At 39.8% G+C, this 23,352-nt stretch overlaps 1 protein-coding gene across 1 annotated transcript; it reads right to left on the bottom strand.

Annotated features, from left to right (window-relative positions):
- Nucleotides 1-12,377: 12,377 nt before the first annotated feature.
- On the bottom strand, nt 12,378-20,786 carry LOC114288710 (uncharacterized). The gene is made up of 7 exons (XM_082923309.1): nt 20,628-20,786; nt 19,491-19,496; nt 19,298-19,348; nt 18,255-18,323; nt 13,715-13,946; nt 13,066-13,250; nt 12,378-12,669 (listed from the first exon to the last, which is right to left on the bottom strand). Exons 1-7 carry the CDS (start codon nt 20,784-20,786, stop codon nt 12,487-12,489), a joined length of 885 nt encoding a protein of 294 aa, XP_082779435.1. The 3' UTR covers nt 12,378-12,486.
- Between the last annotated feature and the right edge of the window lie 2,566 nt (nt 20,787-23,352).

Below are 23,352 nucleotides of genomic sequence, written 5' to 3'. Positions count from 1 at the left end.
ATTTAACTCCATGCCAGAGTGGCCCGTCGGCAAAATAATTCTTCCAGTCAGAGCAGGAAGCGTGACGAAACAGGTGGAGTTCTAGGTGTTGAAGGTCCCCTCCACTTATAACATCATCTTGGGCAGAACCTGGCTGCATGCCATGCGATCGGTGGCGTCATCCTATCACCAAGTGATGCGGTTCCCTAACGACGCCAGGGTAATTGAAGAAGTCTATGGAGATCAGATCATGTCGAAACAATGCTTCGTTACAGTAAACGGCAGCCGCGCCGCCAAAGGATACGTTCATTCGGTGGAAGAACCTGAGAGCAATGAGCTATTCGCGGATGTCGGCAAAGAAGTTGATCAAAAAATAGCGGAAGACTTGGTAAAGGTAAATATAGATGAAAAGAACCCGGATAAGTTCTTTTTGCTCGGTTCGTCGTTGTCCAGCACCGAGAGATTAGAGGTCTTAGAATTTTTGACCTCTAACATCGAAGTGTTTGCCTGGACGCTATACGACATGCCAGGCATTGATCCCAATTTCATCTGTCACCAACTCAATGTTCACCCATCAGCCAGACTAGTCATTCAGCGCACACGCAGATCGGCACTCCATCACGCCGAGATAGTGGCGGAAGAAGTGGGAAACCTACTGGAGGCAGGAGCGATCAGAGAAGTGCACTACCCAAGATGGATCTCCAATACAGTCGTAGTGCCAAAGAAGAATGGCAAGTGGCGTGTCTGCGTCAACTACAAAACAGTCAACAAGGCGTGCCCAAAAGATAGCTTTCCTCTACCACGGATAGATCAACTGGTCGACCTAACGGCGGGGCACAACCGACTTAGCTTTCTGGATGCATACAGAGGCTACCATCAAATCGCCATGCCATGCATGAACCAGACCAGGAGGTCACATCCTTTACAACTCCCAGAGGACTGTACTGTTACAAGGTCATGCCCTTTGGCCTAAAGAACGCAGGGGCGACATTCCAACGGATGGTCACTAAAATGTTTGAACCATTGTTAGGCAGAATAATGGAAGCTTACATCGACGACATGGTGGTCAAAAGCAAGGATGAGAATGACCATCTCAAGAACCTAGGCGAGATGTTTGAGATCCTGAAGAAGCACAAGTTGCGCCTCAATGCATCCAAGTGTGCATTCGGAGTAGGATCTGGAAAATTCTTGGGATTCCTTGTGACCAACCGAGGTATAGAAGCAGACCCCTCTCAGATCAAAGCAATCCAGGATTTGGAGAGACCAAACTTAGTGAAGGAAGTGCAGCATCTCACCGGCATGGCAGCCACACTCAATCGATTCATTAGCCGGTCATCGGATAGACTACGACCGTTCTTCCATGCACTAAAAGCCAAGTTTGAGTGGGACGAAGAATGCGATCGCGCTCTGGAAAGCTTAAAGAAGTATATGTCCTCTCTACCACTGCTTGTCACCCCCATACCTGGAGAAGAACTCTTCCTATACCTAGCAGTCTCTCAGCACGCAATTAGCGCAGTGTTGGTCCGTGCGGAAGGAATCCAACATCTGCCTATCTATTATGTCAGCAAGACATTGCTGGGCGCCGAAACAAGGTACTTGCCATTGGAAAAATTGGCCTTGGCCTTGATGATGGCCTCGAGGAAGTTGTCGCATTACTTTCACACCCACACTATAGTCGTCCTAACAGCTTTCCCATTAAAAGCTTTGTTTCAGAGGGCTAACTTTTCTGGGCGAATCTTGAAGTGGGCAGTAGAGTTGGGACAATTCGACATCAAGTTCCAACCCAGAACCGCAATAAAAGCTCAAGCATTGGCGGATTTTGTCGCAGAATTTACTCCAGGAAGTCATCACATCTGCCTAGTTGACCTGACTGACGCGACCGAACTAGGGACGGAAGTTGACACCGGAATAGCGCAACCCCTGGTGCAGGATACTCCGTCAGACTCCAAGGCAGACCAAAGTAAAGAGGACAAGGAAGAAGCAAACCATACTGCACCAAGCCAGGACTTGCCAACGAATAAAGACTTGGTTCAATCAGATAACGAGGGGCAGACAGCAAGCAGGGACCTTGAAGAAAACACCAGCGACATTTTAGACCCCACGACGTCATCTGACCCTTCCACTTGCTGGAAGTTGTTCGTTGGAGAGATGTGGAAGCTCTTTGTGGATGGAGCATCCAACCGGCATGGTGCAGGGCTCGGCATAGTCCTCATCTCTCCAGACGGCCTAGTAGTGGAACAGGCAATCAATCTTGGCTTCCCAACATCAAACAACGAAGCAGAGTATGAAGCGCTTCTTGCAGGCCTCAAATCAGCATTCTTCATGAAGACCACCGAATTAATGGTTTACAGCGACTCACAGCTCGCGGTAAACCAAATATCTGGCGACTACGAAGCAAAAGATGACAGGATGGCTAAGTACCAAGAGTTGGTCAGAACGGAGATCAAGAAATTTGAAGTGGTTAGGATAGAACAAATCGGAAGGGAGGAAAACAGCAGAGCGGACGAACTAGCAGGCTTTGCCTCAATGGCAGATACATCCCTCCCTCATCCATTGCTCCTCGACTACTTACCAAGACCAAGCATCGAAGGCCCAGAAACAGAAGAAGTATGCTGCGCAGAACTAGGCCCCTCCTGGATGGATCTCATCATCCTGTTCTTAAAAAACAGCATCTTACCAGAAGAGAAAAAAGAAGCCAACAGAATAAGAGCGAAGTCGCAGCGATTTTGGCTTTCCCCATCTTTGGCATTATACAAAAAGTCATTCTCGGGACCTTACCTAAAGTGTGTTCATCCTAGCAAAGTAGAAGCATTCTTGTTCGAAATACACGAAGGGGTGTGCGGAAGCCATCAAGGAGGAAGATCGCTAGCTTACAGGGCCATTTCACAAGGATACTGGTGGCCATACATGCAGGCGGACTCGGAGAAATATGTGAAGAAGTGCGAGAAATGTCAGAAATTCGCGCACCAAATACATCAACCAGCTAGAGAACTCCTGCCATTGACTAGTCCATGGCCTTTCGCAATGTGGGGCTTGGACATAGTAGGACCCCTTCCAACAGCACCCGGCAACAGAAAGTTCTTTCTCGCAGCAATGGACTACTTCACAAAGTGGGTGGAAGCAGAAGCCTTGGCATCAATTAAGGAAAAAGATGTGAAGAAATTCGTCTGGTAGAATATCATTACCAGGTTCGGCATACCCAAGGCACTAATATCTGACAATGGCACCCAGTTCGACGGCAAAATCTTTAGAGGCTTTTGTGAAGAGTACAAGATAGAGTTCTACAATTCTACGCCGGCATATCCCCAATCAAATGGCCAGGCAGAAGCATCAAACAAAGTGGTCTTGGACGGATTGAAGAAAAGGTTAGAAAAGGCAAAGGGCAAGTGGGCAGATGAACTCCCTTATGTTTTATGGGCTTACTGCACTACACCACGACGATCGACAGGAGAAACTCCATTTTCTTTAACCTATGGTATGGAAGCAGTAATTCCACTAGAAATTGGCCTCCCCACAATTCGAAGCGAAAATTTTGATCCAGACTTAAATGGCGACGACATAGCATTGGAGCTTGACCTTGTAGAAGAAAGAAGAGAAAAAGCACTGGTTCACATTGCCTCGTACCAACAAGAGTTATCCAGGAAATACAACAAAACAGTACATCCAAGACAGTTCAAGATCGGCGATTGGGTACTTCGCAAAGTAATGGGAAATACATTAGTACCAGGAGATGGCAAGCTAGGGCCTAATTGGGAAGGTCCTTACAAAGTGGTTGGATTAGCAGGCAAAGGGGCATACCACCTAGAAGACAAGGACGGCAAAGCAATCCCTAGGCCATGGAACACGGCCAATCTCAAGTTATTTTATTTTTAGCTTTCTTCCTTTCAAACATATGTAATTTTCCTTTTTTAATAAAACAAGTCGATTCTTTTTCAGTATGGTTGTTTTCAATAGACGATAGTAAGTTAGGAGCTTTGTAAATACTCTTATTCTAAGTTGGCCCGAAAAACCAACTTAAAGGTTGGCTGGATTAAACCAACACCCCTCCTAAGCCCAGGATAAGGATCCAGGCTGCAGGACATTTGGACGAAATAACCAAACATTTTATTCTAAGTTGGCTGGAAAAACTAACTTAGAGGTTGGCTGGATTAAACCAACCCTTGTTACTCTTCAGCCGAAGTAAGTGTATGGCTGAAGAGTGATTGGCTGGATTAAACCAACTGTTGTCACTCTTCAGCCGAAGTAAGTTTAAGACTGAAGAGTGGTTGGCTGGATTAAACCAACTCTTGTTACTCTTTAGCCGAAGTAAGGGTATGGCTGAAGAGTGGTTGGCTGGATTAAACCAACTCTTGTTACTCTTCAGCCGAAGTAAGGGTATGGTTGAAGAGTGGTTGGCTGGATTAAACCAACTCTTTGTACTCTTCAGCCGAAGTAAGGGTATGGCTGAAGAGTGGTTGGCTAGATTAAACCAACTCTTGTTACTCTTCAGCCGAAGTAAGTTTAAGGCTGAAGAGTGGTTGGCTGGATTAAAGCAACTGTTGTCACTCTTCAGCCGAAGTAAGGGTATGGCTGAAGAGTGGTTGGCTGGATTAAACCAACTCTTGTCACTCTTCAGCCGAAGTAAGTTTAAGGCTGAAGAGTGGTTGGCTGGATTAAACCAACTCTTGTTACTCTTCAGCCGAAGTAAGTTTAAGGCTGAAGAGTGGTTGGCTGGATTAAACCAACTCTTGTCACTCTTCAGCCGAAGTAAGTTTAAGACTGGAGTGGTTGGCTAGATTAAACCAACTCTTGTTACTCTTCAGCCGCAGTAAGGGTATGGCTGAAGAGTGGTTGGCTGGTTTAAACCAACTCTTGTTACTCTTCATCCGAAGTAAGTTTAAGGCTGAAGAGTGGTTGGCTGGTAAGCATAGATTAACCAACCAGAAAACCGAAATAGCAATTGGAGTAATAGAAGATATTACAGTACAAACATACAGATCAACCGAAATAAGAAAAAGGAAATTTTCATTCATTAAAAGAGCAATTACAAAAGGGAGGCCATAGCCCGGTTATAAGAGCAAAAAACAAGAAAAGAAAAGTACAAAATCAAGTAAAAAGGTCTTCAATTTCGGCGTCAATTTCAACTTGAACGCCAGTTGCAGATGGAAGATCAGTTTCAGTAGCAACTGGCAAAACGATATCAGTCGATGGCTCAACAGTCAAGTCTTCAACCGTTGCCTCCAACCGAGCTGAATGATCGTTGATTTACTCGTTGACTACCGGAGTAACAGTTTGCTCGTTTTCATCATCTTCATCATCTGAATCCTGCAAGAATTGTTCTTGGACCGAAGCAGCATATTCCGCTAGTGAGGCCGGGATAAAGTACTGCGGAACATTGTAGACCTCGGTTTCAGGCCCACAGCCGAGCTGCTCCACAGCACTCCTCCAGCCACACTTGAAGAATAAGTCCTTCGCCCCCTCGCACTGCGGAATGTAGAGGCCCTTCGCTTCTTTGAAACCTTGGGCGTTGGCAGCAGCGGCCTTCTTCTTCAGATCGGCTATTTCGGCGTCTTTTTTGCCCTCAAGTTTGACCAACTCGCGCAAGTATTTGTCTTTCACCGTTGCTGCAATTTTTTGTTTTTCAGCTTCAGCCGAGCTAACAAGTCCGGTCAAGCGACCGTTCTTGACCTGTAGCTCGGCTATCTGCTTTTTGGCTTGCTCAAGTTCGGCTGTCTTTGCCTCGGCATCAGCCATGACCTGCTTGGTAGTCTTGCGGAGCTCCAGCACTTTCTTATGCGCAATACTGTTCTTCTGAATGGCCTGCAAAAGAGTGATAACTCTCTTTAGCCAGACTATCAGTTGGGAAAAGTTAGATAAAGAAAAGGGAGAGCCACTTACCAGGATCATTGACTTTGTTGATGACCGGATGGCCTTCAGTTCGGTGTTGAGTTGCTTGTTGTGGTGTTCCATATCTTTTGGAAGGCAAACACTCTTGGCTAGATTGAAAGCCATTAAGTGATCCTTCTCAGCAACAACCGAGTCACTTTCCTCGATATTTCAGTTTTGAAAGGTGAGAATTGGAGCCCATTTTGAAGAGTCAACCCGGTCAGAGGACTCTGGTTGTGGACTCGGAGGGTGGCTCGGTGGAAGGATAGTCTCGTCGTCGTCAACCAAACGTTGTCCGGTCTGGGTAGTCCGGGCACGTTTAGCTTGGTGAGAGGAAGAAGGCTGTTGAGAGGGAAGGGCAACAACGGTTTCTTGTGCTTGGCTTGCTTCAGGTACTTCGGCCCGATTTGTTTCGGTCAGAAGGGCCCTTACTCTGCTCCTCTTTGCCATTTCTTGTTCGGCAGTCAGTGGGATTAGTCTGATCTGGGGCAAGGTTGGGTCCGGTTCTGGTGCGTCTTCAAGGAGGAAATCTGTTACTCTGGCTTTTCGGCGACCGCTGTATCTGTAGGTCGGCTCAAAATTTAGAAGCTTAGCCCAACTCCTTTCTTCAAAACGTAATGCGACTCGAAGTGTGTTCAGGTTGGGGTAACTATACAAGGATGCAAGATGGGCTGAGTCTGCAAGAAGGATACGACTGTCAGATCGGTTACGAAATCGGAAACCAAAGTAAAACAAAAGCATGCTTAAAACCGAAGTAATTATACCAGGTTCTCCTTTGTTCCAATTTATACTTCGGCCTGGGATCTGGGCTTGCTGATCTTCAAAATTGCCAGACACCCAGAAAAAGTCATCGTCATTTAAGTCTTTATCCAGTGTATCTTTTATTATCTTCTCTCGACGACGGCGTATTCTTAAATAGTAGACCCATCCGTCTTCTTTTGATCCTAAGGAATATTGGTGAAGAATTTCGGCTAAACCGAGGTTCAGACCGGCTTGGCGGTTGAGTTCGGCTATCCCCATTATTATACGGTATGAGTTGGTGGACAGTTGGGTCGGGCATAGTCTGGTTTGCCTAAGAAACTCACAAACACTACAACAATTAACACTTTTAGCAACAAAAAAATTGGTCGCTAAAAGTCTATTTTTGGTCGGCAAAAGTTATTCGCGACCAATTTTTTTGGTCGCTAGTTTGGTCGCCAATTGAGGGTCGGCAAAAGTAATTCGCGACCAAAATTTTCATTGGTCGGCAAAAGTTGGATTTACCGACTAAATTTTTGGTCGCTAAATATTTAACTACCGCGACTAATTCATTTTGTCGCTAAAACACTTTGGTCGCGAAAAGTCGCCTTTTGCCGACCAAATTTCTTAGTCGCCAATTGTGACATTTCGTGACAAAAAATTTTGGTCGCCAACTGTGACATTGTGCGACCAAACTAGTTTGGTCGCCAATTGTTACTTTTCGCGACCAAAATTGTTGGTCGGCAAAAGTGAGTTTCCACGACCAACAAAATTTTTGGTCGGCAATAGATGTATTTTTTGCGACCAAAACTCTTGGTCGGCAATTGTCATTTTTCGCGAAAAAAAATAATTTATTTGTCGCGACTAATAAATTGGTCGCCAAAGCAGGAAAATAATACACCTGTAATATTTAGCGAATTCATAATCAAAATAGGACGAATTCATTATCAAAACAGGTCTTATTATAAAATTTTCTATATCCAAGTTTCAACACATAACTCAGCAGCAGCAACATATAAATGTCAATTGATCAATTCAGATAAATGTCAAGGAACTGAGATAGTGGCAGCATATAAGCAGAGCACAGTTTCAATAAAAACAAGTAATTATAGAAGCAGGAATCACAATCAATTGATGATATTTAAGGACCAAACCACAGAAGAACTAACTAACAGCTAAGGAAATGAAAGCGGCTGAGAGTGTATTGCATACAAACCTTTAAATCTGGTAATTCAACTACACATGCGCATTCAACAACTTCAACCCCTGCACGTTCTGACCAAAAAAAATTAAATCAGTCACAATATATTCTGGTTTGCATGATATATATATATATATATATTTCCAGCAGCAAGGGCAGTATCAGTCGCTACACATGCATATATAATGCATACTATATGGTTTCGAAAATTTAATTGAAGAGGTATGCTCAATCAATAAAATACACAAGTATGCAACATCAAATTCCATATTAATTCAGTCTTGAGAAATAGGAGCAAAACATTCATTTTGTTAAATGGGCAAAATGCTTGATGAATTAAGAAGGAGAAAGTCTATAACAAACATATGGTAAATTTTGTTATTTGCCTAACCAAACAACCTAACCAACATGATTGACGCTGAACACCTTTGACTCAAGGTAAATTGGATAACAGCCTCTTCAATCCTTTTTTTTTTTTTTAAAGGTTGGCATAGTATTTGGCCTTCACCCAGATCCAAATAGCCCAAGTTGTAGCCCTTGTCCAGGTAACCCTTCATTGGGTCCCTGTGTTCAATGACTAATAAACAGGTGGTTCGTTTTCTCACTACATATGCAATTGTTTATATCCATGAGTCAAAGCATTTTCCACATAAATTTTGTAAAATATAGGAAAAAGAAAAAGAGGACAGTGCTTTTACTAGGGCTCATAAAGCTAATACAAATGATTTACAAGTGAGTACCCAGTAAATTCATTGCTGCACAGAGGGTTCCACCAGTGGCAATCAAATCATCAACCACCAAAGCACGTTCATCAGGCTCAACTGCTCCAACATGCATCTCTAGACAATCCGTTCCATATTCCAAGATATATTTTTCTGAAATAACTTCGTTTGTCCAAAACCACCCAAAAAAAAAATAAAAATAAAAACACACACACACACAACTTACTTGTCATTATGGTAAACTCTGAATAGCTATAAGAATTCGAAATTGTGATCCCACAAGACACATAATATTTATACCCACCATCACACATCAAAGGGAACATCAACAATGCATGCATGCACTTGCTAGTAGTGGTGGGCAGCTAAGTAATCATGATCAAGATGGTTTGATTGCAAAATATTTTGAAGCAAAGGGTTAAAGCAAGTTGGCAAATGGAAAACTGTGTAATGTATAGTACCATAACATGAAATATCTAGATAGACTTCAACTATATCGAAACAGAATAACTAAACAGGCAAACAACATTCTGTTGCACAACAGATACCAATAGATCAAAAAACAAAAAATTTGGACACAGTTTGTTAGTTCATGGTTGGTCAAGTCCAACAAATCTAGTTGAGATAGAGCTGATAGCTGTAACATTAAATGTCCAACATCATACGCTTTGCCAGTCATATGTCATAATATAATTCTAGAATATGCTATTAATCAGATTAAACAGAGATTTACAAAATAATCTTTAACAAGGTAATTCCTAAAGTTATGTATGCAGTTGTATTATCTGATGGCTGACAGCCCATTGGGCCGCGTTACACAATCCTCACCCCCCATCCACAGTGATAGTACACAAAAACTACCAACAAGCCTATATTAATAATGAAGAGAAAAGAAAAAATGAAGTTGCAGAACCATACAGAATCTGCAGCAGCCTGCAAAGTGACATGATCACCCCATTCACCATTCCTAATTTCCATCATATAACAAAAGAGGAATGTTAAATTTAGACCCACAAAAACTAAATAACCAAATCAATGAAAAAGGAGTAGAAAAGTACTATCATGGGACCCGTTCCCAAGGCAGAGTAATTGTTCAAGATCCAAATGCGATACTGCTCATATTTCATGATGAAATGTAATGCTGCATAGGGAACAATCCGAAGGACACTAGCTCCATTTCCTCTAAAAGAGATAATAAACATGAGTTTAAACAACATCGTCAAGTTTTTTTTTTCACAAGCACTTCTTCATGAATGAATGAATTAGTGGCCCACAATCTTCTCACATATTAAGGCTACACTTCTTCATGTTCTAGAATTTTCATCTCTTCGTTGCATCTTTTGTGTCCTTTTGCTAGTGAATGTCACTGTGGTCTAGTCTCTTGTAGCTTAGGATGGAATTTTATGGGTGATTTCACTTGTAACCACTTGTATCAATTAAAAATTTGCTTTTTGAATGGTGGCTTTAGCTCCAACAAACAAAAACCATTAACTTCAAAATTATGGCCTCTGTAACTTATCAACATGTGTATGTATTTATTGCCCCTATAAAAATATGGATGATCTACATGATTCTTTGCATTGATGTGTTTGTTCCATGCTGTGAGAAAGATTATCAATGATGCCTAAGAACTATTTTACTTGTGCCTTTGACATTAGGTGTGAAATTGTTCATGTTGCTATTGATGAATGTTCATGTTTCACTAGAAATTTCTTCGACCAAAATTGCAGTAGCATGTGTAGCCAAGCCTAACTTTACAGAGTTGTACAAACATGAATATGTTCATTCTTTGCGTTAAAGCCAGAGAGTTGCTAATTACAAACATACTAAATGTGCTATTTACTCATTATGCTTGACATATTTTATATCCAGGCATATTCCTAGAGTAACCTGATAAAAATTATAGAAATTTGTAATGATAGATCATGGGATCAACCTTTGGTAAGTTACATCCATAATAGAGTACAATGCCTTGACATAACATTGTTTTTTGATTTTATGAAACAAGTCTGCCCAACTTATTGGGACTTGACCAACTAATCTAATCACACATTTCAACAATGAGACATCTTGAGTTCGGACAATTTTTTTTTTTTTTGATCAGCTTGAGTTAGGACAATTGGGTGACACAACATAGTAGGAAACAGAATGAAAATATCTTTCTAATGTTACATATTACCATAGATTGCTATGATGGACTATATACAATTCTAAGATTTTTTGAGAAAGGTATTCTCTTGTTTGGATTCTTAAACCCCAATTTGCTGCTATGCTCTATGCTAGTCAGATTGTATTTATCTTACTCACAACAAATTATCATTACATGCCAACAATAATAGACACCTTGAATTTGTTCCACAAAGAATTAATCTAATGATAGTAATGAATATATCTTCTCACAAATGTGGCATATTGACAGTGACTGCATAAATTAGCTCCAAAGACTACAATTATGACTATTCTCTTTTATGTCATGCCTTAGATCCTACTGGAATTACAATTAATGTCAATACAAGCAAGATTTTAGATGGTGATGTAAATTAATGAAGAAAGAGGATCTAAAATTCAATAAAGTAAGATCATTGACCTTGTCACTTAGGAACATGAAAGAAGTAAACTATTTAAGAAATTGAACATGTAGATAGATATTGACAGTGAAAAATAAAAGAAATTGGAACATATCAATTTTCCTTGAGACCTTCAAGAGACAAAAGTCAAATCAGTTTGTAACAAAGTCTATGAAAGAAAATAGATAAACCCATTTGAAAAGAATACCCTAATGTTGCACATTTAATCATCTTAAGATTGCAAAAATGAAAGAGAGAGAAAGGTAATGTGGATTTTTTTTTTTTTTTTTTGAACCCAAGCATAGAACTTTCCAAGAAATTTCTCACATAGGGTGTGTGTTCCTTAATTGTAAGTGCAAATTCCTCATAACATTAACATGCAATAATACAGTTTCTAAACATCGTCAGCCCACAAATCTCCTATTGAAATTGCTTAACCCCAATTCAAAACATGCCTAACAGTATAGTCTATAGCCCAAGTTTATCCACTGACCTTTAGGTTGATCTCAACCAATGGAAACTGTAAATAAACCGTCTTGAACTCCCATATGAACAACACCATTCAAAGAACCAAATCTCAGCAAAAACTACTTCATCAAAACTCCTTCAAAAATAACAAAAAGATAACAGAGCATTGAACCTAATTGACAACATTACTGTAATTCAATCATTCGTATAATACATACACACACACTCACAGATATATATGTATGTATTATAAACACATATATACTAGTCTATAGATATATATATATATATAACAGAGAAGAAGAAGTTAAGATGTGAAAAAATATGAAGTCAAAACCTTTACCAAGGATAGATTGGGAAAGAATCAGAGTTATTCATCATCGACACAAATGTTTAAAAAGAAAAACCTAAAAATCTCTACACTACCAAAACATCGATAACACAAATGTTTCAAAACCCCAAAATCGAAACCATATGTCAATCGAACAAACTAGCCAAATACAAACTAATTGAATATAGATCCGAATAGTTTCATAATTGAAAATGAATAAAAACAATTGAGATAGAATGCAAAATCAAAATGAGTATTGTGTAGCCATGGAAAATTCCTTTGGACCCACCCGCATCTATGCGGTTTGGACCCGCCCGCATCTATGCGGTTTAGGACGGTTTGCGGTTCGGTTTGGACCCGCCCGCATTTATGCGGTTTGGGAAAAAGTCAACCCGCAACCGCCCGCAATGCGGTTTGCGGTTTGTGCGGATAGGGTTCGCGGATGTGCGGGCGGTTGCGGGCGGTTTGCGGATTGAACTTTTTTTCCAAAAAATTATTTTTTAACCTTTTTTTTTTCTTTCCCATTTTGTCAATCTTTATTTTGAACAGCTACAGCAAGCAACAAAGTTTGGTTCCTCCTCAAAAGATTGTTTTTGTCATTAAGGATGTTAATTATTAAAGAGAATGAGAGGGGAAAGAAACTATTAGAATCAAAGTAAATTTCAGGGCTAGGATAAATGAAGTAATCCTGTGTTTAGCATTGTCATACCTTTGTATCAGTTCTGAATAGTACATGGCCATGCTCATGTCAACTCTGCCTCCATACTTGCCACTTGATTTCACAACTGTAAGAAGAATCTGTGAAGACCCACCAACCAATATTGTATTAGACAGTACTGAAAGGGGACACTTCTAAGTGGAAAAATTATTAGATCCTATCAGAGTATTATGGTAGTTGTTTATGTGGTATCTCAATAAACGTGAAATTGCAATATTATTTAATAAAAGTGACTCAAGAAGTCTATTGGTAAAAAAAAAAAATTATTATGTGATTGAAATTGCAATACTATTTGTACACTGTCGATGAAATATTTAGATTTCTTGAAATGATTTGGACTATAAATATGGTATTTTCTTTTGCTAATGAGAAATCTCACTAAAATAGAAAAACTCTAAATACAATGCAGAGAGATTCAATGTCAATGGGACAAAAAAATTTGATGTGAACAATACAATGCATAATATCATACATACCTCTTTAAAATTGCCATTGGTCTTGTGGGCAATGTCTTCCTCAATCTCAAAATTATAGCGAAAGCTGTAGCCCTGCTTGATTGAATGGAGCTCCGAAGAAGACCGAGTACTCACCACCTCTATTACAGTGCTGAGATTTACTCTCCATCCCCACAGTGCCTCTCTCACTATCTCTGCATCTATCTCTGAATCAAATTAAATCAAAAAATAATTCCAACAGATTCAGATTTAATTACTAACAGATTCAGATCAAACAAAATTACAGATTCAGATTTAATTTATACAGATTCAGATTCCAAAATTACTAACAGATTCAGATCAGAAGAGACCTTGAAGCTAACAACATATTCTGGGTAAATATGAGTATTCTTATTCATATTCCATACTATGTACTGTCTTGGAGTATGAATATCATCGATTCCACTATCAAAGTCCTCACCATTGGCACATAACACACAATCAGAAATGAACAAATAAACTAAGAATCATAGATCTAAAAAAAAAAAAAATCACCATTGACACAGAAATGAACAAAAAATCACCATTGACAAACAATCTTAGTCATACAGTGACACAGATTTGAATAACACAAAAAAATCAGAGATCAGAGAGGAAAGAGAGACAGAGACAGCGACATAGAGATCTATACCTGCGAGGTCGATCGGTGCGATGAGAGTATGAGGTCGATCGGTCGATCTTGCGATGAGTGAGAGTCGATCTCTTGCGAGGTTGATCGGCCCAGATGAGTGATGAGATGAGAGTGAGAGAGTGAGTGTAAGAGACTGATCAGATGAGAGTGAGATGAGAGTAAGAGACTGAAAAACGAGAGAGAGTGTGAGATGAGAGCTGCGTAATGTGTTTTTGAGTTTAGGGATTTTTTCCTTTGTTTGGGTATAGATGAAGTGAAGTGAAAGGTCCAGATCTTCTTGAAAAAAAAAAAAAAAAAAGAGGTTATGCGGGCGGGTTGGTCGGGTGCGGTTCAAACCCACAACCCACCCGCAACCCGAAAATTAAAAATATTTCAAACCGCACCCTACCCTATTGTATTTGTGAAACCGTCTATACGCGTACGGGTAGGGCGGGTTGTGCGGGTCGGATGACCCTATGCCCAGCCCTAGCCTGAGGTAGTGAGGTGTAAGGAAAAATTGAAAAAAATATATATATATATTTCCCCCCTCCATCTTTCAAATTTTTCCCCAAACTTTTGGCGACCAAACTCTCAAATTAGTCGCAAAAACAGGTTATTTCGCCGACAAATTGTTTTAGTCGCCAAATCTCAATCAACGGCGACTAAAATATTAGTCGCTAAAAGTAGTAATTTGGCGACTACTTTTTCTTGGTTGCTGAAAATAAATTTTTCGCGACCAAATTTTTGGTCGCCAAAAAATATGTGACCTTCCGCAACCAAATTTGTAGTTGGTTGGAAAAAGTATACCACTTTCTGCGACCAACATATTTTTTGGTCGCCAAAATATAACCTTCTGCGACCAATAATATTTGGTCGCCAAAAATAATGATCATTCGCGACTAATTAATATTTGGTTGCCAAATGTCATTTTTTTGCGACCAAAATTTTTTTGGTCGGCAAAAGTGGTCGCAAAATGTGTAAATTCTTGTAGTGAAATCAAGGGTTGGACTGGAAATCGTAGTCCGGTTTCTATTATGGACAAAAGGGTGAAGGGTACAAAGCCTGCTTTGCCCCAGGGTAGGGTATTTTGTTTGGCTAGGTTGAGGTGGACATCGTCAGGGATATTGTAGTCCTTACGAAATTCGGCTAGGCCTCCAAGGGTTTCTACCAAAAATCTATATTTACCCATTTGTTTTATAAGTTATTAATAAATTAGTTCGGTCGGAAGAATGGGCTCAGTAGTTCGGTTGAGCGCGCAGAAGGGTGCCTGGGCAACCTAAGTCTGCAAAGTGGAAAACAAAGGTGTTAAGCACAGATCGTAGACCGTGCTACAAAATCAAAGCAAAGATAAAAAATCCTACTTCGGCCTATGGGGGATGCTATATCTCGGTTCAGCAAAATGCTTGGTAGCTCGGATTGAGCATAGGGTTCGCGAGATCGGTTTTTGTATAAGGTTGGTTATCTCGGTTTGAACTATGGGTTTTGTTACTTCAGTTGAGCCCCTAGGGGCAGCTTTCTGAGTTTGGTTTAGAAACTAAGAAAGCTGGCTTAGCCCCAAGGCTTAGCTCGGTTGAAGGCCGAGGTTCCTAGTTTACTGAATTCGAACTTCGTTCGGTGAGATTATCTCGGCTAAAGTGAATCAGGAGTTGGTAACTTACTGAAACTACTGTTATATCTACGAGTTCTAGTTCGGTTATTGTCTGAATTGATCTACATATATAGCACAAACAGTGTCCTAGTTCGGTTGGGACAAGTTTTTGGGATCAAAATCAGTGTTCTACAGGTTTCATAGATTCAAGTGGTTCTTATGAAGTTTTTTCCAGAAAAGTACAGAGCAAAATGAAATGGAAAGATATGTTTTGCAAAAATACAGAAAGCAAAATATGAAAACAAAGAGAGATGTACAATACTAACCAGATGAGGAAGCAGGAGCTGAAGATGGAAGCAAAACACAGCAGTTCACAAACTCTTTCAGAAAGACGAAGAATAATGAAGAACACGAGCTCAGAAGACTGAAGAAGTAGTAGAGGCACAGAGAGGGAGAAGTTGCAAAATATGGCAAAAATGAAGAGGCTCGTTTTTAGGTAAAAGAAAAAAGGGCGGGACTGTTCAAATTTCACGAAGTACGAAGACGGCGTGACAGCCGTCCTCAGTCAATCAGAGCGTGCCACGTGTCCTGGGAAGGAGAAACGATTCAGTCACTGTGATTGAAGAGACGTTTTGACCGGACAAGCAGAGCCCGGTATAAGATTAGCTCGGCTGGAAAGGCTTAAAAACTTCGGCTTGACTGGCAGAGGTAATCCCAATCATGCTGTGCAGATGGAATTAAGGGGCAATTGAGAGGGTAATTTTGGTGAAAATTAGGCCGAGCTATGAGATGGACATTATGGCCCCATACGAAGGGCTGGGTAAACAGGCCGTAAAATTACTCCGGCCCAAGAGAAATGTAAAGTTACTCCGGTCCGGAAGCGACTTGGAGTTTGACCGGTCTCAGAGTTAGTCCGGTCATGGAGTATTGTGGTTAGAACGGTCAGAACCTTGCTACTCGGTAGCTCGGTCTGAACACACCATGGGTTGTACAAGAGAGAACAGAGATAATGAGGAGTAAATGGAAGAACCGAACTAAGTATAGTTCGGCCTACTCTGTGGCTCAGCATAGCCAGTTTTATTTCGGTCATGTTGTGGTTCGGCCATGGTAAAAACCATCTCACTTGGTTTAAGCAGTGAGGGAGGTGTTGAAGAATAAGCATTATCTTTCAGGAGTATGAATCCTATGAGGACTCTGCATGGAGGAGTAGAAGTCCTACTAGGATTGTGTCACACGAAACCTATAAAAGCTCACAAACATCACCTTTGGAGAGGTAACACACAACCTTGTTTTCTGAATACGCAGAGCTTTTGTCTATTTGTCAAGCTTACTGACTTAGGCATCAGAGAGGTTTCCGGCACACACCCGCCGGCTAGCTCACGTTTGTGTTTTCAGGTGATAAAGCGACGACGTACGGAGGAGCGCAGATTTGATCAACAGGATTATACGAGAAGGTTTATTTCTTTCCCGTACACTATCAAAAGGGTAATTTTGGAAAATCAACTTTTTTCAAATGCAATAATTGTACTACCAAAAAAAGTTAGATTCATTATTTTGGGACGGAGGGAGTAAAAATTTTAAACATAACTAGTAGTCTATATATTATGTTTTAAATTTTTATCCATGCACATCTATCTAAAAATATAAAGAATAGGTCCTAATAAGTGGACTTATTATTTAATAGGTCTTATGAGAAAAATTTGTCATACAAAAAGTCACTAATTGTAAGTTTTAGCGACAATTTATAAAAATCATGACAAAAAAAGTCATTAATTGTCAATTTTTAGCGACGTATGTAAAAAATTGCCACAAAAAAAATATTTTTAGCGACAATTTTACCAAGGTTTATTTTCAATAGGACTTGATAGGAATTAAGTCTGACTATTAGGACCTATTGGTAATTTACCAAAATATAATTAGTAGTCTACCCAAATATTCTCCATACTCATCTATCCAAAAATATATAATCCTTTAAAAAATATAACAAGTGCCAACTAGTCTTGTACAATTCACGTTGTTACACGAGTTCATCCATCTATACAAAAGAAAAAGATAAAAAATTGTCAAATAATGTTTTTATGAAAATATTTGCACATCAAATAATTGTAAAATTGGACAAAAAATAAAAAGTTCCATGGAAAGTAAAGGTAACATGAACAAGAAAGTAAATGAAGTAATTAAAATGATACTTTTCACCTTTTTTCCTCACATTTTTGTCTCTAATTCTCTAACAATGCTTCCTAGCAATGTGACGCTTGCTCTCACAATTTTGTTTAATCTAGGCCGAGGTGACTGTGATGATCTCGGGACTGTTTGGGGGCCGTTTTCAATTTTCACCCCCAAATGGCTTGTTTTTGCATTTTTTCTCCGCATTTTATTTTCTAATTCTCTAACTGTATGTCCTATCAATGCGCTGCTTGCTCTTACAAGTTTGTTTAATCTAGGCCGAAGTGATTGTTATGATCTCGTGGTTGTTTAGGCTTATTTCCAATTTTCGCCCCCAAACAGCCTGGTTTTGCCTTTTTTTCTCACATTTTCTTGTCTAAATCTCTAACCGTGTGTCCTATCGATGCGCCGCTTCCTCTCACAAGTTTGTTTAATCTAATCCGAGATGAACGTGATGATCTGGGGGCTGTTTAGGGGTTGTTTCCAATTTTCGCCCCCAAATGCCATCCTTCAAAATAAAAAACAAACCAAAATAGAAGTGATCAAACCAAAATAGAGAGAGGACCCTCTGCAGCAGCAGAGCAAATGATCACCTGCCCCAAACTATTAGACCATAACAGTAGCAGCAGTAGAGCAAAGTTTGGATAGTAAAAACGTAAGGCTGATTACTTCTATTTGTGTGGATCCTTATATTTACTCTTGAAATTTAACTTGAGAAGATATATTGCATATTGATGTTCTGTTTGATCTATTGTTTGTTATGTTTGAACAAATAATTTATAATTAGATCAAACACCAAGAACTTACAACAGAAACATTACCTATAAACTCATTAACATACTTCCAATTGCAAGGTAGTGATTTCCCTCTCAATACCTGAAGCAACATAAAAGTCCAACTAACTACCATTACCAATTATACATAGGAAATATGTTTTTCTCAATATGTAGTAGGCTCAACAAAAATATTGAAAAAGAATACAAATAAATAGGAGTTTCATTTCTCTCCTATATTTGCTACAAAAGGTTTCAAACTTTCAACGATAATTAAATATGAAATACATCACTACTTTTTAAATGCAATTGCTAGCTTATGAGTTTAGAAACAAAATCATAATTGTGTATCCAAGTGAAATTTTAGAAATATTATCATTATATTACCTAGTTGTAGAATCCTTTATAAAATGATGTCAGTTTTAGGGTTTGTTTTCATTTGCTATGAAATTTTCAGCTTGTCTTATCTTCCCACATTGGTGTTTCACGTTGTCTTAAAATGAGGCAAAACTGTACTTATTTGTGTGGAAAAAAAATGATAAGTTCATTATACTCCCAAGAAAAGACTTGAACTATTAAATGATCATGAAGTCATCAAGTTGTGTGGGACTGGTATGGTTCACGCTTCAATATAAAACAAAACAAGAAATAAATTGCTTTTAGCATTCATGAGAGAAGCTTATTGTTCTTTGTCGCTTCCACGCTGGTTGAAGGTTCGCTAGAGGAATACCTTGTGAATTAACTCTGTTTATAAGTTGAAGGTAAAGTACTTCAAATCTCCATCAATATATTTATTATTTAGCAGGACAGATCAAGCCTCTGCATCAACCAAAAAAAACCTTGAATCTAAGACAAAAATCACAACACATTTACTCATTTCCCAAAAATCAAACTCCTACAGCATTAAAAAACTGCTTAATATATTTTTTTTTCAAACATAACACTTCAATCAATGTAACATACAAAAAACTCCTTAATATACTTTTTCCAAACATAACACTCTAATATAGCACTCCAATGTAACACTAGAAAATCACACTAATAGAATTGTAGATTTCAACACTCGACAGTTAATACCAAAAAGAATCTTTTACACCTCATCTTTCCATTCTCATCCCAAAAACGAATCTGTAACGCCCAGAAAATTTTAACATCAATCGACATTCATTATAAGAGAGGGTGTGATCCTACAACCTTTACATCATCGATCACTAAAGTTTGTACAAAAATAGTTCCACATGTGAATTATACACTCAATGACTTCAAATACATGAACCTATAGCATGTAGAACATCAAGTTAAAAGAAATAAACAAAATGCCCTCAAGGGCTTACACCTTCTAAGGTTTATGCCTGGTTACGCAAAAATGGTCTCTCCGACCCAAATAGTTATAGCCCTTGGCTAACAAAATATACCACAACAAAATAAGAGCCCTATGCTCCCACCACATACGTTCGCACCCTAATTTGGCAGAATCACCATGTCTTTTCCTGCACCAAAATCTCATAGGGTGGGCATAAAGCCCAGTAGAGAATTCTTAACAAAGTATATACGTTTATACAAGTCTCAAGGTATGATATACATATTCCATGTTATGCTCTTTTTAAAAAAATCATATTTCCTCATCTTTTGAAAACCATCATACTCAATGATATCATGATATCTTCAACAAATTCAAAGTTTATCAATTTAATTCAAGGGGCAGTAAATACGACTCAGATAATCCCAAGGTTGGTGTCTACAAGTAGGCATAACTAGCACTACCAAAACCCCACATTACCGGTTGCTAATTGGAAAGGAATCCTCCACGTGTGTTTTCGGTCTTTCACCCCGGACACTCAGCCAACTTAATCAATTTCATCTACACCTCATATCCGGATTTACCAACGTATTTACCCCAAAACATTTCAATAAATCTCATTTTCATTTTTACAATATTTCATTTTCAATGCAAGTTTCAAATCCCAATTCTATGTTTATAACAAACAAAGTATTGAAAGGTTAATGGAATTATTATCCACGCAATGAAAGAATTAACCATGCGATGCAACATGCTTCCATTCACAACACTTCTACACAAATGTTCCATTTGTGATCAGAATTTCCATTTTTCAATTATTCCAGGCAAGGTTCTCATAATAATCACAACACTCATTTCCCTTTTTGAAGCTATTCCTCATCATAGCCATAGATTCATCTAAGTTTTTCAATGACTAGCCAACAATCTCATGCTTCTTACAATCCTCAATAATTTATCCATTTCATGGCTACATTACATTTTGGGCAATAACCTCCCAAAATCCCCAATTCTCATATTCCAAAAAAGAAAATTTACCTTTTGCCAAGTAAAAACAAGAAATTTTCCAATAATTCTTTTATTTTAACATGGTGATATATAAACACTCACAAATTTCCAACATTTATCACGAAGTCTCAAATTTCTAGGTTTTTGTCCAAAACTAAACATTTCTTCATCTTTCACGAGAAACCTTTTTCCCAAAGCCCCCATTTCCATAAATATAGTCAAGTTCTTTAGTATTGTAAGAGAAACAAGAGGTAAACCCATTTGTGAAATCACCACAACACATAAACCAAAACCAAATTCCTATACTACCCAAAGGAGTTCCAAATCAACATAATCTTGTAAAAACATATATATAACTCAAAGAAATTCCCTACCTCAAGTTTTTTGGAGGAAAAAGAGATGAAAACCCCAAAATCAATGGTGACAAAACCCGATCTTCACCGTACACAATGTAGCCCTTGAGGAGTTCTTCAACTTTGATAAAGGGACTAAGGGCAAAACTCTAATGGATCTAGAGAAATCAAAATTTTGATCCAATTTGGTGTAGAGAAATATAGAGAGAAGGGAGAGAAAATAGTTTTTTAGAGAGAGATATATATATCAAAAGTAAGGAACATTCAGCCCAAAGAGGAGAAATAGAGAAATTTTCGGACTTCACCTACCACCGCATGTGTGGCACCTATGCCCTCACGTGCCGAGCGTGCCTTCCGCACGTGCAGCCTTCATCCCCGCACGTACGGCCCTTTCCCTCGCACTTCCACTCCCGCACCTACATATATTGCAGTGTGCTCTTCAACCCTCCCATGTTTTCCACATATGTGGCCTCACTTCCCCCACGTGTCGCCCCTCTCCAGCATGTGCGGCCCAAGGCCCCCCGTGTGGTGGTCCTTCAACCCAGAATTTTCTCGGCTCAATCCCAAACACTCTGGAACCGACCCCGCACCCTCTGAAACAAGTGAAACTCGACACCGAAATAAACAAAAACAAGAATTTGAGAAAAACTTTTGAACACAACAAACGCAAATGGTTAACAAGGTTCCAAGTTACACCCGCCACTCTAACAAGGGCAAACCCAATGTACACAATGAGGGAAGAGGCGCACAACATAACCGGTCATCACAGAATGAAATAATTTGATAAATGAATCACAAAAGGACATTTCCTTAAACTCAAATGGCACTAAATCAAATAAATATTACTTTCTAAAACAAAAATGGCTAATTGGTTCATAAGAAAACTCTTAGTATTTAATGGATTACCATTCTCCCATATGTGATTTATGGGTAAAATTTTCAATTATTTGTGCCTTTTGGTAACACTTACGTTTTCAGTTTTTAGTTTATATTTACAAAAATTTTAAAAACTCAAATAAAAACTTATTTGGTAAATTTTTGATTTATAAATCAATGGTCTCGGTTTATAAATTGGGCCAAAAAATGTAAACTAAAAAAATGAGTTTACGTTTTGAGTTTTGAGTTTTTTTTTTTTTTACCACCCAACACTAGCCACCACCCGCCATCATTTTCCACCACCGTCTTTCGCCACCACCACCCGCCATCCACCCCCCACCACCACCTACCACCACCACTCACCACCCACCTGCCACCACCACCCACCACCCGCCACCACCACCCACCACCCACCCACCCACTCGCCACCACCACCCACCTCTCGCCGCCGCCACCACCACCACCCACCACCCACCCACCCACCACCACCCGCCACTACCATCCACCGCCCGCCACCGCCACCGCCACCACCACTCACCACCCACCTGCCACCACCATCCAGCAGCCGCCACCACTAGCCACCACCCACCACCCAACTGACACCCACCCGTCACCACCACCACCACCATCACCCACCACCCACCTGCCACCACCACCACTACCACCCACTCGCTACCACCCCCCACTTGCCACCGTTATCCACCCACCCACCACTACCACCCGCCACCTACCCACCACCGCCCGCCATCCGCCCCCCACCTGCCACCATCCGCCACCACCCGCCACCACCACCACCACCACCACCACCCACTCACTACCACCCGCCACTGTCACCCACCCACCCACCACCACCACCCGCCACCTACCCGCCACCACCCGTTATCCGCCACCCACCTGCCACCACCACCACCACCCATCACCTGCCGCCACCACCACCACCACCCACTTGCTACCACCCGCCACCCACCAACCACCACCACCAATACCACCCACTCGCTGCCATTTTCACCACCGTCTTCCGCCACCACCACCTGCCGTCATTTTCCACCACTATCTTCCGCCGCCACCACTCGTCTCACCCACCACCACTTGCCATCTCTCACTCTTTTTTATATTTTTAAATTTTTTTTAAACATTTTGTCTAAACCAAACGCGTTTATAGTTTATGTTTTTCTAAAAATAAACAAAAACCAGTTTATAAAATTTTTGTAAATATAAACTGAAAACATAAATATTACCAAACAGGCATATTATTATTGATAAATTTTTGTTTTATTGTACACTGAAAACAGAATCTTACAATTCGCAACATAATTTTATGATTCAATCCAAGAGCCTCTCACAATGATTTGATTTTAACAACGTTGGTCTACCGAGTTAACTAACCAATAGTGTTACATATATCAATTAGTATATCAATTTATGTACCAACGCATACTAAGACATTGTCATTTAAAAATTATAGATTTCATCCATTATTCAAACTATAAAAATTTAAAATTTCTAAAATTATATTAAATCATCTATTAATATATCAATTGATATATATAATTTTATTATTAACCAAAACGTGCTTCACTCATCAAGGAGCACTTCAC

The sequence above is a fragment of the Camellia sinensis genome, chromosome 4, assembly GCF_055761805.1.
Source record: "Camellia sinensis isolate YWXY chromosome 4, ASM5576180v1, whole genome shotgun sequence".
Classification (NCBI taxonomy): Eukaryota; Viridiplantae; Streptophyta; class Magnoliopsida; order Ericales; family Theaceae; genus Camellia; species Camellia sinensis.
This window is presented reverse-complemented; position numbering and strand designations above follow the sequence as displayed.

What these genes read in the sequence shown, in the direction of transcription:
- LOC114288710 (XM_082923309.1), bottom strand. Translation starts at nt 20,786, where the DNA reads ATGGGTTTACCTCTTGTTTCTCTTACAATACTAAAGAACTTGACTATA. An exon ending in GGTGTAAAAGATTCTTTTTG is followed by an intron (nt 18,324 to 19,297) that starts GTATTAACTGTC and finishes ATGTTGCTTCAG; the next exon opens with GTATTGAGAGGGAAATCACT. An exon ending in CGCACCGATCGACCTCGCAG is followed by an intron (nt 13,251 to 13,714) that starts GTATAGATCTCT and finishes AATTTGATTCAG; the next exon opens with AGATAGATGCAGAGATAGTG.